An 18,628-nucleotide genomic window follows, 5' to 3' on the forward strand; every position below is an offset into this window, starting at 1 on the left:
AGCTGTTCATTTAAGACCTTATTAATTTATTCTTCCTTTATTGTTAGAAATAATTTAGTTTTTGCTTTATTAGTGTAATTTAGAGTTTGAGCCCTTGTGTGTTTCTGTTGTGAAGCAAATATGTGGCGGTTCATCGTCAGTGGCACCCGGGGCGCCCATATAAGGTTTGTGGGATAAGAGTGTGTTTAAATGAAAATTCTGTCCTAAAGAATTTTATCTCATCCTCTGCTGTGAAGTGATAATGCATTTTAAAACTGCACCAATTTCAGCAGTTTTAGTGCTACTCTCTACTGTAAAGCTGCACCATGAAATGTTTCACAACCTTTTCTTTCAGATAAAGAAAGGATCAATTTACTTACTAATAAAGTAAATGGAGTAGAAAACTAAATTACAGCAAAATACTGGCAGATGCCAGTATATTACTGTATATTTAGTTTAACTATATTTATTTTAACAATAAACTACTTTTAAAATTACAGAGTTCAATATGTACATTTAAAGTAAATTACTGGCAGCTAAATTAACCAACATCTGTATTTACTTTAGCAGTAATCTACTGTCACATTAGATTACGGTGCAGATATTGTAAATTTACAGTAAAATTCTGGCATCTGTACCTACCAGTATTTTACTGTAAATTTACAGGATTATTTCTTATAGCTCATTTCACAGCTCAGTAAAAAGTTTTAAGTTAAAAAAACAGCATGAGTTGCCATGGCAACAGTGTCCGTGTGGCGTAAATCACACAAAGTGAGAAAAAAGAAGAATACAGGTGGTAAGAAATTGTTCTGTTTTTTGACGTTATTTTACTTTTGCTCTGGCGAACCAAGATGCTGTCATTTGTTAACTTTTTTGTTTGTTTGTTTGATAAGGGAATAGTATTAACATGATGTAAAGCTAAAAAAAAGAATGATTTTGCATAATAATGCCCCTTAACTCAGTAATGAACAAATAAATTAACGGAATATGCCAAAACCTGGAGAACATAAATTAAACAACCAGAACATAATTGATAAAATACAAATAAAAAGCCTTGAATCGTGTCCTAAACTATTATTTTAAATATAGTAAAGTGAAATAAAATATATAACTGCTTCATCCCAGCTGCTTTATAACACTTCCCAGACTGATAAAGTTATCAGTTCATTCATAACATCAGTTGCCTTCTCTGCCAACTGCTTGGAAATCATAAAACGTTGTTTTTCTGGATTATTTTTTATTATACTGCTAGTACCTGATGCAACTTTGAGGCATCAGGTACACCTCAAAGTTGAGGCGTACCTGATGCCATTTACAGAGATGTCTCTGTTCTTTGGAAGAAGGGAAAATAGAAAAATCAGTGGTGTGTCAAATACTTATTTTCCCCTCTGTATGTCAGCGTGTGCTCCTCAGAACCTCCATGAGACACATTCAGAAAGTAGCAGAGTAGTGACAGAGCTTCTGCCTCTAATCTGATGATAAAAATAATGGTGATGATGATGATGATGATGATGATGATACAGTTGTTCAGAGCAGACAGTCAGCAGGCTACATGAGGACCAGAGTGAGGGAGGCGGCTGTGTTCGGGTGTTTGAGCTGAGTTCTGTCCACCATGTTTCCTCTGCAGGTCTCAGAGGATCCGGACTCTGGCCACGGCTCTGAGTCCAGCCTTTCTGAGGTTCGGGGGAACCAAGCAGGATTTCATGGTGTTCAGTCCTCAGAGGAGCCAGCAGCTGGATCCAGGTCTCTTCTTCTTCTTTTTCTACTCCTTCTTCTTCTGAGCAGCAACATATTGTAAAGGGACAGTCTTATGTGAAATCAACTTTGTTGAGATTAACATCATGTTATAATGTTATTCCCTCCTCAACAACATAGCTGGAGTATTGCCTTGATTCTTTCTTGCATGTTGAGAAACCCTTCAGTCTCCGTGGCAACCATTCAGTTGTGCAAAACGCCGACCTAGCACCTCAGAGAAGCAGCTTCTCCTCTGAGCTGTAGTTTCCAAGCTTCCACCTCACAGAGCAGCCCTCCGCCATTCAGCTCCTTCATACTAGTCAGCAGCAATTAGCAAACACCTGGTGGAACTGTGGATTCTACCAGGTGGAACTCATTATATCAGCTACTTCTCACTGCAACACTGGTAAAAACGTTGTGAAAGGGTTAATAGAGGAGCCATATTGTAATGACTTCCTGGAGGTGGAGTTTCAGAAAGAGCAGGAGTTTTTAAAGAGACAGAGGCTCAATTTCAACGCAATAAATCAGAAAGTAAAATTTCTTTTCAACCATATTTGATATAAAACAGCATTATTATATCAATGGATTTTGCTATTAAATGGGATTATGTGCCTTGAAAATGAAAAATACAGCCCCTTTAATTGTAACAATATATAATTTTGATAATATCAATACCAAGCCAGTATCATTTTCAGATTGATAATGACTTATCTTGTCAGATAGATGACAGTTTTCCTCCTGAAATGTTATTTCTAAATAAGTATTGTTACTGTTGTTGGTGATACTGGCACTTTATTTACTTGGTATCATGTTGATACCATGCAGTATCACACTCCTCCAGCTTACAGGACTGCAGCGTATTTGCAGAAATAAACAACACAACACATTCTCACTGTGTTGAAATAAATGCCGTGTTCAGCAGTTTGTGTTCTGATGGCTTCCTTTAGTCATGAGAACTCGTCCACTGACCAGCGGCTCTCGCCCCCTCAGGTGAGCCCTGCAGCAGTGTCCGACTGCCCTGGTGGCTGGAGCAGAGACTGAAGCAAGACTGGGCCCAGCAGCAGCTTGTCCTCGCCAAGGAGGAGCAGCAGAATCAGTACAACCCGTTCCACTTCACAGGTAGGTTCTGGATGTCTGGCCGGCTGTCTTCTGAAGCTGCAGGTGTCTCCTGATGGCTGTCTGTCTCTGTCAGAGCTCACCGTGGACCTGCTGCACTCCTTCAGCAGCTGCTGCAGCCTGGATCTCATCTTCGGCCTGAACGCGCTGCTCCGGACGGCAGACAACAGCTGGAACAGCAGCAACGCCCGCTCTCTGCTCCGCTACTGCGACTCCAAACAGTACGAGATGTCCTGGGAGCTGGGAAACGGTTAGCATCTGCTCTCACGGTTATAACCCAGACACCAGCCTCAGTGAGGGAGCAGGGTGGGCTTCAGGCAGTGGCATGAACTGCTCAGCTAACTAAGCCTAACTCACAAAGGAAAGAGACATTGACAGATTCAAACACTGTGGTGACATCCATGTAGCCTTAACCTGCTTCACTGTGATGAAACTCAGTCAGTGATTAATTAACGTCTCCATCTGTAGTGTGTTAAGAACCAGGAAGTTATTATTTTGTCTTCACTCTGCTTAGGAGGCTGAGGAAGGAACAGGAGGGCGTCTTCATCAGTAAACGTATCCTGTCCAGAATATGGCGCCTTGCAGAAACATCCATCCCTGAATCTCCCTCACATTTTGTAATCTTACAATCACAAAATGTAAAAGAAATTTATCAGGATTTTATGCAATAGCCCAGCACAAAGTACTACATGCAAGCTTCTTTTCTGTTTAAAAATTGTTTTAAAATAAAAATCTGAAAAGTGTAATCTGCAATTGTATTTAACTCCCTTTAATCTGATACCCATAAATAAAATCCAGCTGCCTTCAGCAGTCCTCAGTTCAGGGATCTGACACCCGCAGCTCTTTGAATCTAACACAAAACCCTCAGAGCTTTTTTTACGTTTCCACAAATTTTAAAGGAGCAGTATAAAATCCACTTTTTTGTACTTCATATTATCATCATGAACATACCTGGCATGTTACCTTGATTCTTTCATACATGTTTGAGGAATTCTTTAGTCTCCCATGGCTATAATTTGGTTTACAGAAATGCCTGCTCTCACTGAGCACCGACTTTTCCATTCAGCTCCATCCTGACACTGCAGACCCCAACTGAGCTTCCACCCCACAGAGCAGCCCCTCCCCCATGCCTCTCTCACTGAGCTCCTTCAGACTAGCCAGCAGCAATTAGCAAAAACTGCACATCTACTTCTCAGTACTCACTGAAAAAAAGGTTTTTACTCTCTTAATAGAGGACTGTTGATGTGACAACACACAACAACACACACCATGTGGATGGAAATCAGCTGGGAGTCGAGTTCATCCATCTCAAAAAGATTATGTCAGAGTTCAAACTTTGGACAGAGTCAGAGTTCAAACTTTACATTTTTCTCTGGTCTGAACAGCAAAGAAAAACTTGAGTTTGGGATGAAAGTGGAAGTTTGTGGTTGTAATGTTGCTGCTATCAGTTCATCTCTAAGACAGTGAGAAATGTCTGCAGCTCCAAGTTTCAAGTTCCTTTAGAAAGTCTGTTTGTAACAGAAACAGAAAGCTGGATGGACTTCTGAAGATTGTTCTTTTGTTGTAGAGAGGATCTGAGTCTGTGTGGTTTTATCATGATCCAAATTCAGCAATGAACGTTGAGCTTTATGGGAATCAGGAAACCTTTTAAGCCGATTATCAGATGAGCTTCTTCTTTCTCTCTTCCCTTTTTACAGTTTATTGCAGCAAACCTGGAGTAATACTGAAACTCTGTGGTTTCTTTCGTGACGTCTGAGTTTCACTTCCGTGTCTCCATGTGGTGAGAGTCTCATACTGACGGTGTTCTGTGTGTCTGCAGAGCCAAACAGCTTTGAGAAGAAGGCTGGGATCCGTGTGGATGGAAATCAGCTGGGAGTCGATTTCACCCGTCTCAGAAAGATGATGTCAGAGTTCAAACTCTACCGGGACGCCGGGCTGTTCGGACCCGATGTGGGCCAGCCGCGGGACCGCAGGGCGGATCTGCTGGAGAGGTCTGCACCTGATGTGGATTTGCATCACAAATGGAACTATACAAATGGTTTTGTTTTCTTCATGAAAATTGATAGTTTTTATGAATAATAAGGAGAGCATCTGAAAAACACATGGACGTCTCGTTTGCTAATAGAGCAAAATAGAAAAAAACTTTTATTGAACCTCAGAGGGGAAATTCAGATGTAACAACAGGATGAAGATATGCAAGTTCACACAAAAAAGTTTCAAATAAGTGTTTAAAGATATACATATATAAAAAACAAGATGAACAATAACAGCAATAATAATGTACTGCACAAGATTCTAACATAAAAATACTGTGCAGTTATTAGAACAGAAATTTTGTACTCGCAATCCAAGAGATGTGCATCTGAGTAGGATGACTTTTTAAAAAGTACATAATGTGTGAACATGAAAAAACACAGAAAAACTGAAGTGCAATAACAGCAGAAATTATGTTAAAAATGAGCAAAACTGCAAATGAATGAGCAAATGCCAGCAGGGATGTAAACAGTGACTGAGTTTGCAGGAAGCGGTGATGGTTGTAGAGTCTAACCTGCTGACTGCTTCATTACTGGACTGAAGAAGACGTCAGTGGATCCTCACTCTGCTTTAGTTTAACTTTATAAATTCACTAACTGTTTCCTCCCCGTGTTTCTGCCGCAGCTTCCTGCATAGTGGAGCCAAGGCCATCAACGCCTGTACATGGCACCAGTGAGTTGACTGTCGCCACGCCCACCACATTCCTCAGCAGCACCAAAACATCAGCTGCAGCATCACTGCAGAAGCTCTGTCCAAACGGATCTGTAGCCACATGAGGGTTTTTGGACAGTCAGTGCTGCTGGAACTGCTGCAGCTGCTGATAGATTCTGGTTCCTCTGTGGTTTCACACCCTGAGCTCAGCCAATCATTGATTAGATATGAAATCATCCCTGAAGCGATGGCTGCTGTCACATGATGGTTCCATCACACTGTCCTCTCCTCTGTCTCCTAGTTACTATGTGAACGGCAGAGACACTTCACTACAGGATTTTCTAGATCCTGAAGTTCTGGACACCCTGGCTTTGAAAACCAATGAGGTTCTGGAGGTAACGGCGTCAGACTGCAGCAGCTGGTTGGCTGAGGGTTTGATGACAGAGATGTTTCATTGTTTGTTCCTTGTGTGACTCAGAGAGTACAGCAGGAGTCTCCGGGGAAACCAGTGTGGCTCGGAGAGACGAGTTCGGCCTACGGAGGTGGCGCGCGGGGACTGTCGGACACCTTCGTCTCTGGATTCATGTGAGTCCAGGTCTATTTAGGAAAACTTCACATTTAACTAGAATAAAGTCTGATTCATTCAGTGATCACTGCTGCTGAGAAAAGATCATGTTGAGGATCAGCTGAAGCTGTACGGTGTGTTCAGGCTGTAATTCTGAGGGCTGGAAAGGGAAACAGAGGCTCCTGATGCTCATCAGAACCAGAAATACTCAGCTGAAGTCTGAAGTGTAGATAGTGAAAAGGAATGGTGAGAGAACAGAGCCCTGTGGTGCTCCCGATTAGACACACAGTCCGTCAGTCTCACAAACTGTGGTCTGTCTCAGAACCAGGTGATTATTGAAACGTTCACCTTTGACCTCTGGAGTTTCTCACAAAGCAGATCAGGCTGAATTGTGTTAAATGAACATGATCCTCACAGTGCTGCTGCTTTGACCAGATGACAGTGGGTTTGTTGATGACATCATCAACTCCATGTTTATTACATCACATTACCGCTTACCATCACTCAGTTAATTAGAATATTGAAAAGTTCATTTCGCTCAGTCGCTCAGTAGTTCAATAAGTGAAACATATTTTATAGATTAATTCCACGTAGATGGATGTTTTCAAGCCTTTATTTGTTAATTCTGATAATATTCTGTTAATGAAAATATGACATTTGAAATCATTACATCAGACTAATATATATATATTTTTTTTAACACAGAAAGTGTATTTAATTCCTGGTTCTACCTGGTTGTTAGTCTTAAAAGTTACTTTTAATCTGACAAACAGGACTAATCGGAACAAGATTCTGAGTTTCTGAATATATCTTTACTGATGATGGTTGTAATGTTCAACAGGTGTGACGACGTTCACAAGTCATTACTGAAAGGTCTGCACAGTTCATCAGCAGGTGTATGATGTTATGGTTTTATGGTGCAATGGATTTTGGATCCAAAAGGGGAAGAAGAGCAGCTGACTGTTCACTCAGTCTCATAAAACGATAACGTAACAAATCAGTACTGAAGTTTATCCAAAGCCCAGAAACCTTTTATTATTAATAAACTTCATATTTTACTACTGAAAGCCTTTGACTAAAGCTAAAACCACCTGACAAATGTGAACAAAATCATTCAAGAAACAAAGAAGGAGAAAAAGAAGACTGAAAATAAAACGTTAATTGCAAGAATGTTAGCTCGGTAGCAGCTCATGCTAACATGAGGGCATGTGCTAAGCTCACTTTTAGAGCTGGATATTTTCAGTTGTGGAAAACAAACAGACTTGTGGTGTGTGCAGGTGGCTGGATAAATTGGGTCTAGGAGCCAGGTTGGGCCTGGATGTGGTGATGAGGCAGGTACTGGTCGGCGCCGGGAGCTACCACATGATCGATGACGACCTGGACCCCCTCCCGGTAAGACGGCTCTGGACTTCCCAAAACACTTACAGTCGTTTCAATCCACTGGGTCTCTTTACAAGGTGACTCAGAGAGTTGATGCAAAAATAATAAAAACGTTACTGAAGTTGCTGATAAAGCATCCATAGAATGATAGATATGAAAAATGCTGATGTCCGGGGGAAACTCCAGGATCATTCTGTCGCTGATCAGGTCTTGTCCGGATGAAGCCATGCTGCCAGACTCCGTGCTCAGCCGGGAATCTGATCTGGGATCCTGCTGACTGTCGGAGTAACTTTGGGGATTTTCATTTAATATGGAAACGATCCTGTTGTAAATAATAAGTTACAGATGTGGGTCAATGGACCCACAATGGCGTCTATCGCTTTCATTACTAATGTCATGCTTTTTTAAATGAATAAAATGAAAAGTAAAATTGTTTTTGCATTTATTAATAGATAAGGATGTTGTAACACTGCATTAGAACCTTCTCCACTGCTGTTAGCCATTGTTTAGCTAACTGTGTTAGCATTGTGCTTTGAAATGAGCTGAGGAAAAACGCAGCACACTTTCTTGGGAAGCTACATTTTCAAATGACTCTCATAAGGTTCTAATTGTAACTGTGTGAGAAGAACCAAGCAAAGTTTATTTCATGAAATGACTTTCTTACTTGAAAATAAGTTTTTCTTAATAAAATTGGAACACACCAGCTTTCAGCCCTGTGGGGCAGAGGAGGGAATGGCTAAATAATGAAAGAATATCATAGCTTCTATCTGTCATTAAATGGTGGAACTGATGGTGTTACTTTCGTCCCCAGTGTCCTCTAAAACAGTGTTTTTCAACCTTTTTTGAGCCAAGGTACACTGTTTTAACTGAAAAAATCTCGAGGCACACCACCAATCAAAAATGTAAAGAAAGATACTCTGTAGTCGCCTATATTACATATATAGCCATTCTTATCAAAGTGTCTTGAATAGGAATCTAATAAACACAAAAAGGTAATTTTATCCCATTTTACATTTCTTATTTCAAATTGCAAGTAACATGTCCACTTCAAAAATACACCTGAACAGGGCCACAACAATGTGGTCTTAAATTTAAAGAAGTTGTATTAAACTTTAGCTGATTTTCTGGCAGAAATTGAAGAGAGACAATGACTAACCATGGTTTCGTTCACGCCGAGCTTAAGTACAGCGGCTCTATTTCTCTCCTGTAGTGGCAGCTCGACAGTCCTCAACTTAAAAGCTGCATCATATGAGTTTGAAAACATTTCTCCGTCGTGCCTGCTGCTAGCATGTGGTTGTTCTAAATGAAAATTAACGCGTTCTTCTTCGATTTACAATTTTGACTTCTAATGATTCACTTCCTGCTAGAGAGCCCCCTGGTGGTTGAAGAAAAATACACAGAAAAGCCGCACCGGGCTACAATCCGCATGGTTCAAAGTTTAGGAAAAAAGTAGCAGCTTATAGTCCGGAAAATACGGTACCATGGGTGAAATTGAATAATTTCCACGGCACACCTGACGATCACTCACGGCACACTAATGTGCCGCGGAACAGTGGTTGAAAAACACTGCTCTAAAACACCTTCTGCCACTATAGTTGCTAGGCAATAGCATATACACAAAAGTAAGGGCAGGAATAAATCTGAAGACTTGACTGTCTAATTTCATCGTCACTTTCTTCTGGTCTTCATGCTGGACCAAGGATCAATCTTTGCTGAGTTTAGATCCACTCTGCATAGAGGAGTTTTAACCGGTTTTAAAAGACACAAATAAAGGAACCCAGAGTGTTTGAAACTCAGTTTAACATCATAACAAACTGGAACCTTTATTTTGGTTTGATTTTATTCGCTCATACTTTTCTCTCTCTACTCAGTCATCTGATTTGATTTTCTGGCATCTTTTTGAATCACCCTCCTCTGTCTGAATTGTTGGCTCTTCTTCCAGGATTACTGGCTGTCGCTCCTCTATAAGAGACTCGTCGGACCGGAGGTGTTGAAGCTTCAGCTCGTTTCTGATTCCGGCAGAAGTAAAAGAGTGAGGCTGTATCTGCACTGCGCCAACAGGAAGAGGTACTCACAGAAACAAGACAAACATGTTCAGAAAGCACGGAGAAACAAACTGATCAAGAGGTCAAGACAAAGGAAATGTTTGCTGCCTGTTTAAAGTTTAAGGTGGTTCAAAGAGGTGAAGCTGGTGTAAAGATCTAGTGACAGCCCAAGGTGAGATGCTGTGTTTTGTTTTGTTTTGTTTTGTGTGCAGTTACCCTGGCGGAGCCGTGGTGCTGATATGGATGAACCTGAGCAGGAAGCCAGTGAGGATCTCACTTCCTACCGGCGTCTCCAGCAGCACAGTGGACGCTTTTGTTCTCCAGTCCAACCAGCTGGGGGAGGAAGGACTGCAGTCCAGGTGTCTCTCTCCTCTCAATACAGCCTTTTTTTCCCCTAACTGAGAGCCACAGAGTCACGCGGAAGATTTAATTTATTTTTGTCTGGTGCTTCCTGTCATGTGAATTGTTGACAGTGGTTTAAGTCAGAACACTTTCCCAGAGGAAAGAGAAAAGTTTGTGGACAGTGATGGAGCAGATGCTTGTGGCAGCGGCTGTTTTGAGACTTTAAGTTATTTGTTTGTAATGTTTCTGTGCTAAATGTTTAGAGAAAGTCCAAGGTTTTTATTAGCAAAATAGGAGAAATTAGATGAAAATTCCCCCATTTACATTCTTGATCCTTCTTTAATTCAATTAAAAAAATACCTCATTTCTAGTTCTTCTAATAGTGGTAGATGGTGATGGTGTGGGCAGAAGAGTACACCAGTAGCAGTCTGTGTTGCAACAAATCTGAACTAACCTCTGACTGAATCAAATTAAATTACATTTATTTATAGAGAACCTTTACAAACAACTGCCGCTGGCCAAAGTGTGCACGCAAAAATAACAAATAACAATAATTCCAACATTAAGGAAAATACAAACACAGCATAAGAGAGAAACAAAAACATTAAAAGGGCCAAACATGAATCTCTCACTCTGTATTAAAAGTCAGTGAGTACAGATGTGCTGAAGTGACTCAATAACACCTGGAGTTGAGTCGTGTTTAATATCAAGTGGCAGCAGAAGGGAATGAAGACTGTTGCTGGGTCTGCTAACCCTCCTCCTCTGCTTTTGTCGCTCCTTTTCACACCTTTGCCTGGCTGTGGTTAGAAAGTCGAACAGAGAGACGTTAGAGTTCAGTATGTGATTAGCAACCGCTGTTAACATGGAGAGACTGATTTCAGCTCATATCAGTCTGCTGATTAGAATAAACTCTTTCACCACTTCACCTGTCCTGATGATCTGAACGAACTGACACGAAGCCGCCAGAACAGAAATAAGAACTATACGACAGAAGAAGATGAGGCATTTTTCAACACCCACCTCTCGCTCCACCCTGCTTCCAGGGCAGAGTCTGTGTGGAAACAGCTGGGTCTGGGTGGATGTGAATCCCACAGCGTGTGTCCACTGATACATGTAAAAGCAATAGGAACAGAAGGAGGGGCTGGAGGGAGTGTAGAACATAACCACTGACCCTGGTGCATTCAGAGTTCTTCTTTTTTCCGGGTTCCTGACATTACAGTGACATTGTGGACCACTGTGTGCTTTTGTAAGGGTCATTAATTCTTCAGACCACTGCTTGCTGGACGCTTTGGTTCAGTCAGGTCAACATCAGAAGTTACAAAGGACACAAACACACCAGACTGATGCAGCTGGACCTTTGCTTTCAGCCATTTGCTGATGTCAGCAAAACTAAGGCTTTTGTGTTTGACTGACAGCGCCATCTAATGATGGACTGTAGCAATCATGTAGCAATAAGGTATGAGCAGGAGTAGGGTGACATCTAGTGGTGAAAGTGACAAACTGACCAGATGAACTTCGAGGGTTCTAGAGGAAGTTACTGATGCACCGACCTTATTATGAGCAGAACTTCAGTAAACGTGACAGTCTGGCTCTTTGTGGACTGTTGGAGCTCTGCTTGATTCTCATTGCCCTCACCTGCATTGTCCTGACTGTGTGTGTTCTGTTTTCCCTGCAGGTCTGTTCAGCTGAATGGAGAGCTGCTGAAGATGGTGGATGATAAAACTCTCCCTGAGCTCAACGGCACTCAGTTTCCTCCTGCTGAACACCTGAAGCTTCTGCCGTACTCCCTGGGGTTCTTCGTCATGATGGATGCACAGGCACCAGCCTGCAGCTGAGCCCAGTACTGAGCATGGTTCTGAGCCTGGTACTGAGCCTGGTACAGCGCCTGGTTCTGAGTCTGGTTGTGAGCCTGGTACTGAGCCTGACTAACTGCTGCTGGCTAGTCTGAAGGAGCTGAGTGAAGTTGCTGAACATTCTGGGACTGGATATGATCTTCTGCTGTGGAGTTTCACTCACACAAGGCGCTGCTGCAGTGTCCTGCTCTGAGAACACACACTGTAATCAATTTCTCCTGCTGGGTAAAACTTTTATGTGATAATGTCTACATGTTTATCCTGATAGATCTCAGGTTAACTCACAACTGCACTACTTTTCAAGATAACATATTGAAAATCAGTTACTGGAATAAGGGAGTCATTTAAAGACGGTTAATAATTTTATAACATTTACAGCTGAGGTTTGTTTGACTTTATTTCATTTTGAATAAAGAACATTCAGGTTACATCTCTTGACCTGTATTTGACAAAGATGCTGCAGCTAGAAGTGTACCTCATATTTTAGTATCAATCCAATGACAAGTAAATACAGGGTCAGTGTCATGATACCAATACTGATACGGATACTGATACTTTGAGTTTGAGTGACAGATCTAAGCCTCTCCTCCTGGCTCTGATTGGTTGTTTTTGAACGGGAGCTTTGGGTTTCTTCAGACAGCAGTAGCAGCTCAGGGAGGAAGTGGAAGAGAGGGATCTTTTCACAGATTATCTATCTCATATTGTACTGTCACAACATGGTGACAGCTTTAACATATATGTAAAAATCATATTCTTTAAAGGTTACATATTGCAGCTTTACCAAATTTAGAATATTAATAAATAGCTGTCTCTGCATTCCGTCTTGAAAATAAATGATGTTGCACATCTTTTTACAATGATGTAATCAGTTAGTATACTGATAAAAAAAAATCTGCTTTAATTTTATTGATAGAATAATATTTAAGCACACAACTTTTATCTTAAAAGTTTTATTTATGTGGCCCTCTATGGAGTAGAGGGCCACATAAATACTTAGATGCCCTGCAGCAGACTGGCGACCTGTCCAGGGTGAACCCCGCCTCTCGCCCGAAACATTTGCTGGAGATAGGCACCAGCAGCCCTCCTGACCCTACTAAGGGACAAGGGTATTAGAAAATGGATGGATGGAAAAATACTTAGAAGAGGCCGGATTTGGCCCGCTGTGCTCCACTGTCACTTCAGATTTCTCTTGTTTTCTTGTAGTTTGGTTGGTGTCCACACGGGGGTGGGCTTGCTCCACTCTGCTTTTCTGTACTCATAAAACACATGTGAAACAGCAGACACCAGATCAGCAGTACTTCACTGAAGATTTCACAGTCACTGATGCTGAACTGTGGCTTCAGTACTTTTAATATTTGTTTGCATGTTACATTAGACTGCAGCAGAGCAGAGGAAAAAAACAACAAAAAACAACAACTGATGTTGCAAAGCTTTATGAAGAAATACATCAGATTTCCAGGAAGCACACTTCAGTCCAACTGAATGTTTTGATCGTTTTAGGCACTGCTCCTCCTTTAGCAGTCAGTCTGCTGATTAGACGGACAGAGGGAAGCTGTGGAATGCTTATCAGCTTCAGCTTCTCTAATGATCAGGCTGTGACAGCATAAATAGTCAGTTTGTATACAGTATATCCATAATGTTGATAAGTCGACATTATAAACTTTAGTTTCAGATTCCCTCTTGAAATGTTATTTTATTTTTGTGCTGTAGTTCCTAAATTGTAATTTGAAAAAAGATTTAGCTTTGGTTTTGTTTCACATTATAATCCTTTGCACTTAGTTTATTTATAAATCATTGCACACAGGACAATGTATTGGTTCTGTTTATCATATAAATGTGCTATCAAAGCATTTTGTTGACACCTAAACATTTTTTATCTAAATACTGTTGTTGGTTTTAACAAAAATATTTTAAAGGAAAAATAACAAAAACACCTAAAGGTCCAAAGTCTGATAATATATAATATTTAAATAATAAGTATCGGTATAAGTATTGACGATACTTACTGGCTCTGTATTTACTTGGTATCAGATTGATACCAAAATATGCAGAATTCCACACCCCAAGTAAGCCGGGACAAAAATATGCATCAAAGATTTCTGGGAGGCAATTAATTAACATATATCTTATTACTGTGAATATAATCTCATAGGTGAATTGCCAGCATGAAAAACTGTTAGCACATCAAAACATTGTTCTTAAATTCCATCCATCCATCCATCCATCCATCCATCCATCCATCCATCCATCCATCCATCCATCCATCCATCCATCCATCCATCCATTCATTTTATTACACCCTTATCCCTTAGTGGGGCCAGGAGGGTTACTGGTGCCTATCTCCAGCTAACATTCCAGGCGAGAGGCGGGGTCACCCTGGACAGATCGCCAATCTGTCGCAGGTTCCTAAATTCATCTTTCATAATAAAATTTTTAAGATAAAAGTGGACCAATCAGTGGCATCAAGTTCTTTTCAGGAAATTAAGCCACTTTATTTTTGAGAATACATTTAATTTAAACTATAAATTGTATTAAATATATGCATTTCTGAAGTTTTAATTTGTAAGTCCTGCTTTTTGAAATGATACAAGCATCCCAATCAATTAGAATATCATTTAAAAGATGATTTAATTTAGTAATTCACTTAAAAATGGAAACTTGATGTGTAAATGACTCACTACATACAGAGTGGTTTATTTTAGACCACACCCTCCACAAAGACATAAAACCACTAAAGGCAATTGCTTAAGAAACTGGTTGTTCACACTCACAGAGTGCTTTGTCCAATCATGTTAACGGAAAGTTTAGTGAAAAGAAAAAGTGTTGTAGAAAAAAGTGCACAAGCAGCAGAGTTTACCAATTCCTTGTTATCAAGCTTTTTGAACTGAATCAGTGACATAAATGAACTTTTGTATGATATATTGAACTGAGAGGAATATGTACGTGACATGTTATTGGAACTAGGCGAGGTACATTGAGCTAAAGAGCAGCGTGTCTGGGCCCAGGCAGCTGCATGGAGTGGCCTCAGCGACTACAGTATGAAGGCGGCGCCTAAATTTCACATTAATACTACACTACCCACAGATCCCCGCGTCGAGCCATGTTATAGGAAATCCGCTTGCGGCGGATTATTGTAATCCGACAGAGGGTCTGGACGACACATCGGATCACGATAAAAAAAAAAAAAAAAAACCCAAAGCGCAGCGGCCTGTAACAGATGCAGCTGGTCCGAGAATAAAAGGATAAAGTCGGGATATGATCTGAGGCGCGGCGCCGTGTTGCTGGAGCCAGAGATCGGTGCTGCCCCCCCGGGCCGCTTCATCCGACACACACACGGTGACAGCGGCTCGGCTTTTCTGCACCGCAGAGCTCGGGAAGGGCTACAGTTAGCTGGACAGAGCCATTATCTCCGTCAGCGCCTTCCTCTTATCCGCATCGGGGTTGAGTCCTGCTCGGCCTGGAAGCTGACTGCGGCTGTCCTCTCTGCCGCTCTGAAACGCCCCGCTGCTAGCGCGGCTAGCCCAGCCCAGCTAGCCTGCTAGCTGGAGAGGAATCTGTCAAGTTTGGTTCGGATTCAGCTCCGTGTCCGCCCGCGGCCAGCAGGCAGCGAGGATGTCGACCAAAGACCAAAACAAACTCTCTACCGTTGAACGGCCCATCAAAGGTAGGCGACTTTTCTTCCTGTAAACTTCTCTCCGGGTGCAGGAAGTGAGCGGGGCGGTGGGGGGTACAGGGGAGGGCTAACAGGAGAGCCGGAGGTAGCAGCCGCTCAGCAGCTCACCTGCTCGGCGATCCCCCGCTGGTCACCGCCACCTGCTACCTGACTGCAGCGGCAGATGTGTGACCTGACGCGGGCAGCTCTTCTCAGAGACACATCCCCCGTTTCCGGGTGAACGTTTTGGTAAAGGGGGTGGGGGTCTTCATTTAGACGGACACCGTCCAGGGTAGTTTTCTTGCTGGGACGGTTATCGGTGCAGATGTCCCTCAGTTAGCTCCGTTCTACAGTGTCTTTTTAAAGACACGTTGGCTTTGAAATGCTTCATTGAAAAGTATCGAGCAGGTCCAGAGGGGGCGTCTCTTTATGTTTCTAGGGGAAGACTGTAAAGAGATGCCATGAGGGGAACTGCTGCTGCATGAGGAAGTCGGGTCCAGCAGTGAAGTGAGGGCTGTGCAGCCAGACAGTGGTGAGGTGTGCGGTCTGAGTCCGGGTGGGGTTAGAAATGGGCCAGAAGAGATTCTCACAGTTTGACCTTAAGTTGGTCAGTAGTTTCACAACAACCTAATACCGAAATGTAAATGAATTAATGCCTTTTATTTAATTTTACTTAACCTTCATTTAACCAGGTGAGTTAAGAACAGATGATTTACAATAATGAAAATTATATTACAGTTATGATATTCATACTGTTTCAATGTCTTATAAAGAAACACCAACTAAATTTAGTATTACTTTTCCAGTAAACATGCTGATAATGCAGACGTGAATTACTTGAGAGAGCCTGGGAGTTTAACCGGCTGATACCAGCAGGTTTAATAACTGGTTATCTGCTCTGGTAGAACCTACAGACAGAGCTTCTACCCTGTAGTTGCATGTATAATTTGTATAATTTCCCTGCCTTAATTACCTTTTTTGCAACTGGCAATTTCTTCCCAATAACTCAAATTTGCTTTTCTAAGAAAGGCTGAAACGATTCATTGGAATAATCAATTATTGAAATAATGGTCAACTTTTGTAATAAGGTCATCGTTAACTGGAGTGTAAAGACAAAAAAAGCCATTTGCTGAAAGAACACACTCAGAGGTAGCCTAGTAAAAACCAGCCCCTAGTTCTCCATTTTTGCTTCGTCCAGAGGGTAAGGGCTCGGTGTGCCTCACGCGGGACGGACTGGCTCAAACACCAGGTTGACATTCTCCATGTTTGCAGATGAAGATGAGATCTGCCGAAATCAAGACAGGGTCTAAATGTTAGAGAGACAATCAGAGCAGGGCTGGATGTGGAGGAGTTGCAGTTTCTGTGGTCCAGAGCAACAGGAAGTGAAAAAGAGACCCATCAATCCACCCAGGTTGTCAACCTGCCGGTGGGTCAGGTTCAGAGGCAGTCGGTCAGACGGCCATGTCTGATGGACTCAGGACGGGTTAGACAGGCTTATGGAGGCAAAGCTGCCTGAAGAACATCAGTCCATTAATGCTGGAACCTGTAAGCTGCAGGTCGACTCGACCCGACCCGTTCTGATTGGCTTCTCACTTTTAGCTCCGTCTCCTCTCACGTCTACTTTCATCTCTTCATTTGATTATTTTCTGGACTTCATGAGCTGCTGGTTGTTGTCCTTCACCTTTTCCCATCACAGCAGCTGTTTAATTGTTGCGCTCCACATAATTAGCCTCTTCTGGTTCCCAGAGCGCAGCATCGCCCGGCGAAATGAGGCAGAGAGACGCAACGACCGAGCACGAGAGAGGCAATTTAAAATGCATTTAGTGCTGCAGTGAAAAAGACTCGCAGATATCCATCTGCCCGAGTTGGCGTGCCTGTCTTTGACTCCAGTATGCCGCGTCGAACTGATTAGATGAAGGCTTAGATTGTCAGTTTAACACAAGAAAAGGAGAACAATAAGGCTTCATAATATGTCACAAATATCTGGTCATCGCAATATCAGTTTGAGTCAATATTTATATTTCATAGAACTGTTTGGAGTGTAGTAATTGTTTGACTAATGTATTCCAGCTGTTATGATGGTTGGACAGCGGATCGTCACTCTGGATACAGATGCTGCCCAAAATGCTGAAGGTCACAGAGGAACGGAAACACAGATGAGAAAGATAGGAAAGAAGAAAATACGCTGCTATATTTACCAGCTTTATCACCATCGCAAGATTTTCTAATCTCTTGGGAGGGAAAAAACACATTTTGCCTTGTAGACAGATTCATGTTCTATTTGGCTTCAGAGGCTACCAAGAAGTAGCACATAGTTGTGAAGTAGAGAATAAGTTCCTTTAGCAGTTTGCCTCAAGTTGACAGCGCAGCCATGTTCACCGCCAATCCCTCCAGGATGTTGTGATGATCTTTGTGATTGTTGCAGACTAAAATTACTGATTTTTGCAGCACATTTTTTTGAAACGTTGAAGTCAAAGTAGCAATTTATTTAAGCTTTATTTTTGCTATAACCCGGTCTTACTAAAAAGTTGAAATCACTGCATATGACGTTCCCAAAAAGAGACAGGATTTTTACATGGTTAGTGTTTAAAAGTGCAAATAACGTTTTCAGACAAATCAAATGCTGTCCTGAGGAGAGGTCAAAGTGCAAAAGAATAATTCCATATTGTCTCATTCAGGCTAACATGAACTGTAGACACAGTAGAAGCAAATTCTTCAGAACATCTCTCAGCAAAAAAAAGTCTGATGTTAACATTTAGAGTCACTCATGCTGTCAGGTTTGGCTTTCAAGATACTGTGGGAAACAGGAAGTTGAATTAGAAGGGGGGAAATGGGATTGGTCAAGATTCAGCTGAATTGCAGTGACTGGTCAGAAAAGAAGGAAATACAGAACACATTAAGGTGATTGGTCAGATTTACAGAAAAATTACAATGACTGAGTGTGTGCAATGTTGAGTTTCAATCTCAATATTGTAGCTTCCTGGAGGAAGTGAGTAATAGTATGAATAATATGCTCTTGTCAGATGAGACCACAATTGAACCTTAAAGCTCACAAGGTAATGCTGACTAGCTGCTGGTTTGGTTAGCTTCCGTCTGGGTTGGTTTTAAGACAAACTCAACGACCTGAAAATGTGTGTTGGGCATAATGTTGTCAAATACTTCAGACAAATAAAAACAACTAGAACTGTCTATTTTAATCGTTTTTTAATATGCATTAATTAGAGGTGTGCCGATCGATCGGTCACCGATCATAATCGGGCCGATTTTCGTGAAAAAG

At 41.7% G+C, this 18,628-nt stretch overlaps 2 protein-coding genes across 4 annotated transcripts in view; both read left to right on the forward strand.

The window, feature by feature from the left end:
• The window catches only part of hpse (heparanase), a 16,503-nt gene extending 4,355 nt beyond the window's left edge, over window positions 1-12,148 (forward strand). Inside the window, exons 2-12 of the mRNA XM_015031815.1 lie at window positions 1,607-1,722; window positions 2,704-2,832; window positions 2,906-3,079; window positions 4,649-4,820; window positions 5,488-5,535; window positions 5,816-5,909; window positions 5,993-6,099; window positions 7,357-7,471; window positions 9,402-9,526; window positions 9,717-9,863; window positions 11,522-12,148. Of these exons, the coding sequence (XP_014887301.1) occupies window positions 1,607-1,722; window positions 2,704-2,832; window positions 2,906-3,079; window positions 4,649-4,820; window positions 5,488-5,535; window positions 5,816-5,909; window positions 5,993-6,099; window positions 7,357-7,471; window positions 9,402-9,526; window positions 9,717-9,863; window positions 11,522-11,681 (1,387 nt within the window). The 3' untranslated portion in view covers window positions 11,682-12,148. The remainder of the gene's footprint in view (window positions 1-1,606; window positions 1,723-2,703; window positions 2,833-2,905; window positions 3,080-4,648; window positions 4,821-5,487; window positions 5,536-5,815; window positions 5,910-5,992; window positions 6,100-7,356; window positions 7,472-9,401; window positions 9,527-9,716; window positions 9,864-11,521) is intronic.
• Window positions 12,149-14,774: 2,626 nt separating this feature from the next.
• Window positions 14,775-18,628, forward strand: part of ppp3ccb (protein phosphatase 3, catalytic subunit, gamma isozyme, b) — a 37,063-nt gene continuing 33,209 nt past the window's right edge. For 2 of the 3 annotated variants that reach the window (XM_015031820.1, XM_015031821.1), the window contains exon 1: window positions 14,776-15,363. In XM_015031820.1, the coding sequence (XP_014887306.1) occupies window positions 15,312-15,363 (52 nt within the window). In that variant the 5' untranslated portion in view covers window positions 14,776-15,311. Of the gene's footprint in view, window positions 15,364-18,628 lie in introns of all 3 variants that reach the window. The other variant, XM_015031822.1, reaches the window with a different exon arrangement.

Source organism: Poecilia latipinna, unplaced genomic scaffold (genome assembly GCF_001443285.1).
Source record: "Poecilia latipinna isolate Pla-1442-1.1 unplaced genomic scaffold, P_latipinna-1.0 Scaffold218, whole genome shotgun sequence".
Taxonomy (NCBI): Eukaryota; Metazoa; Chordata; class Actinopteri; order Cyprinodontiformes; family Poeciliidae; genus Poecilia; species Poecilia latipinna.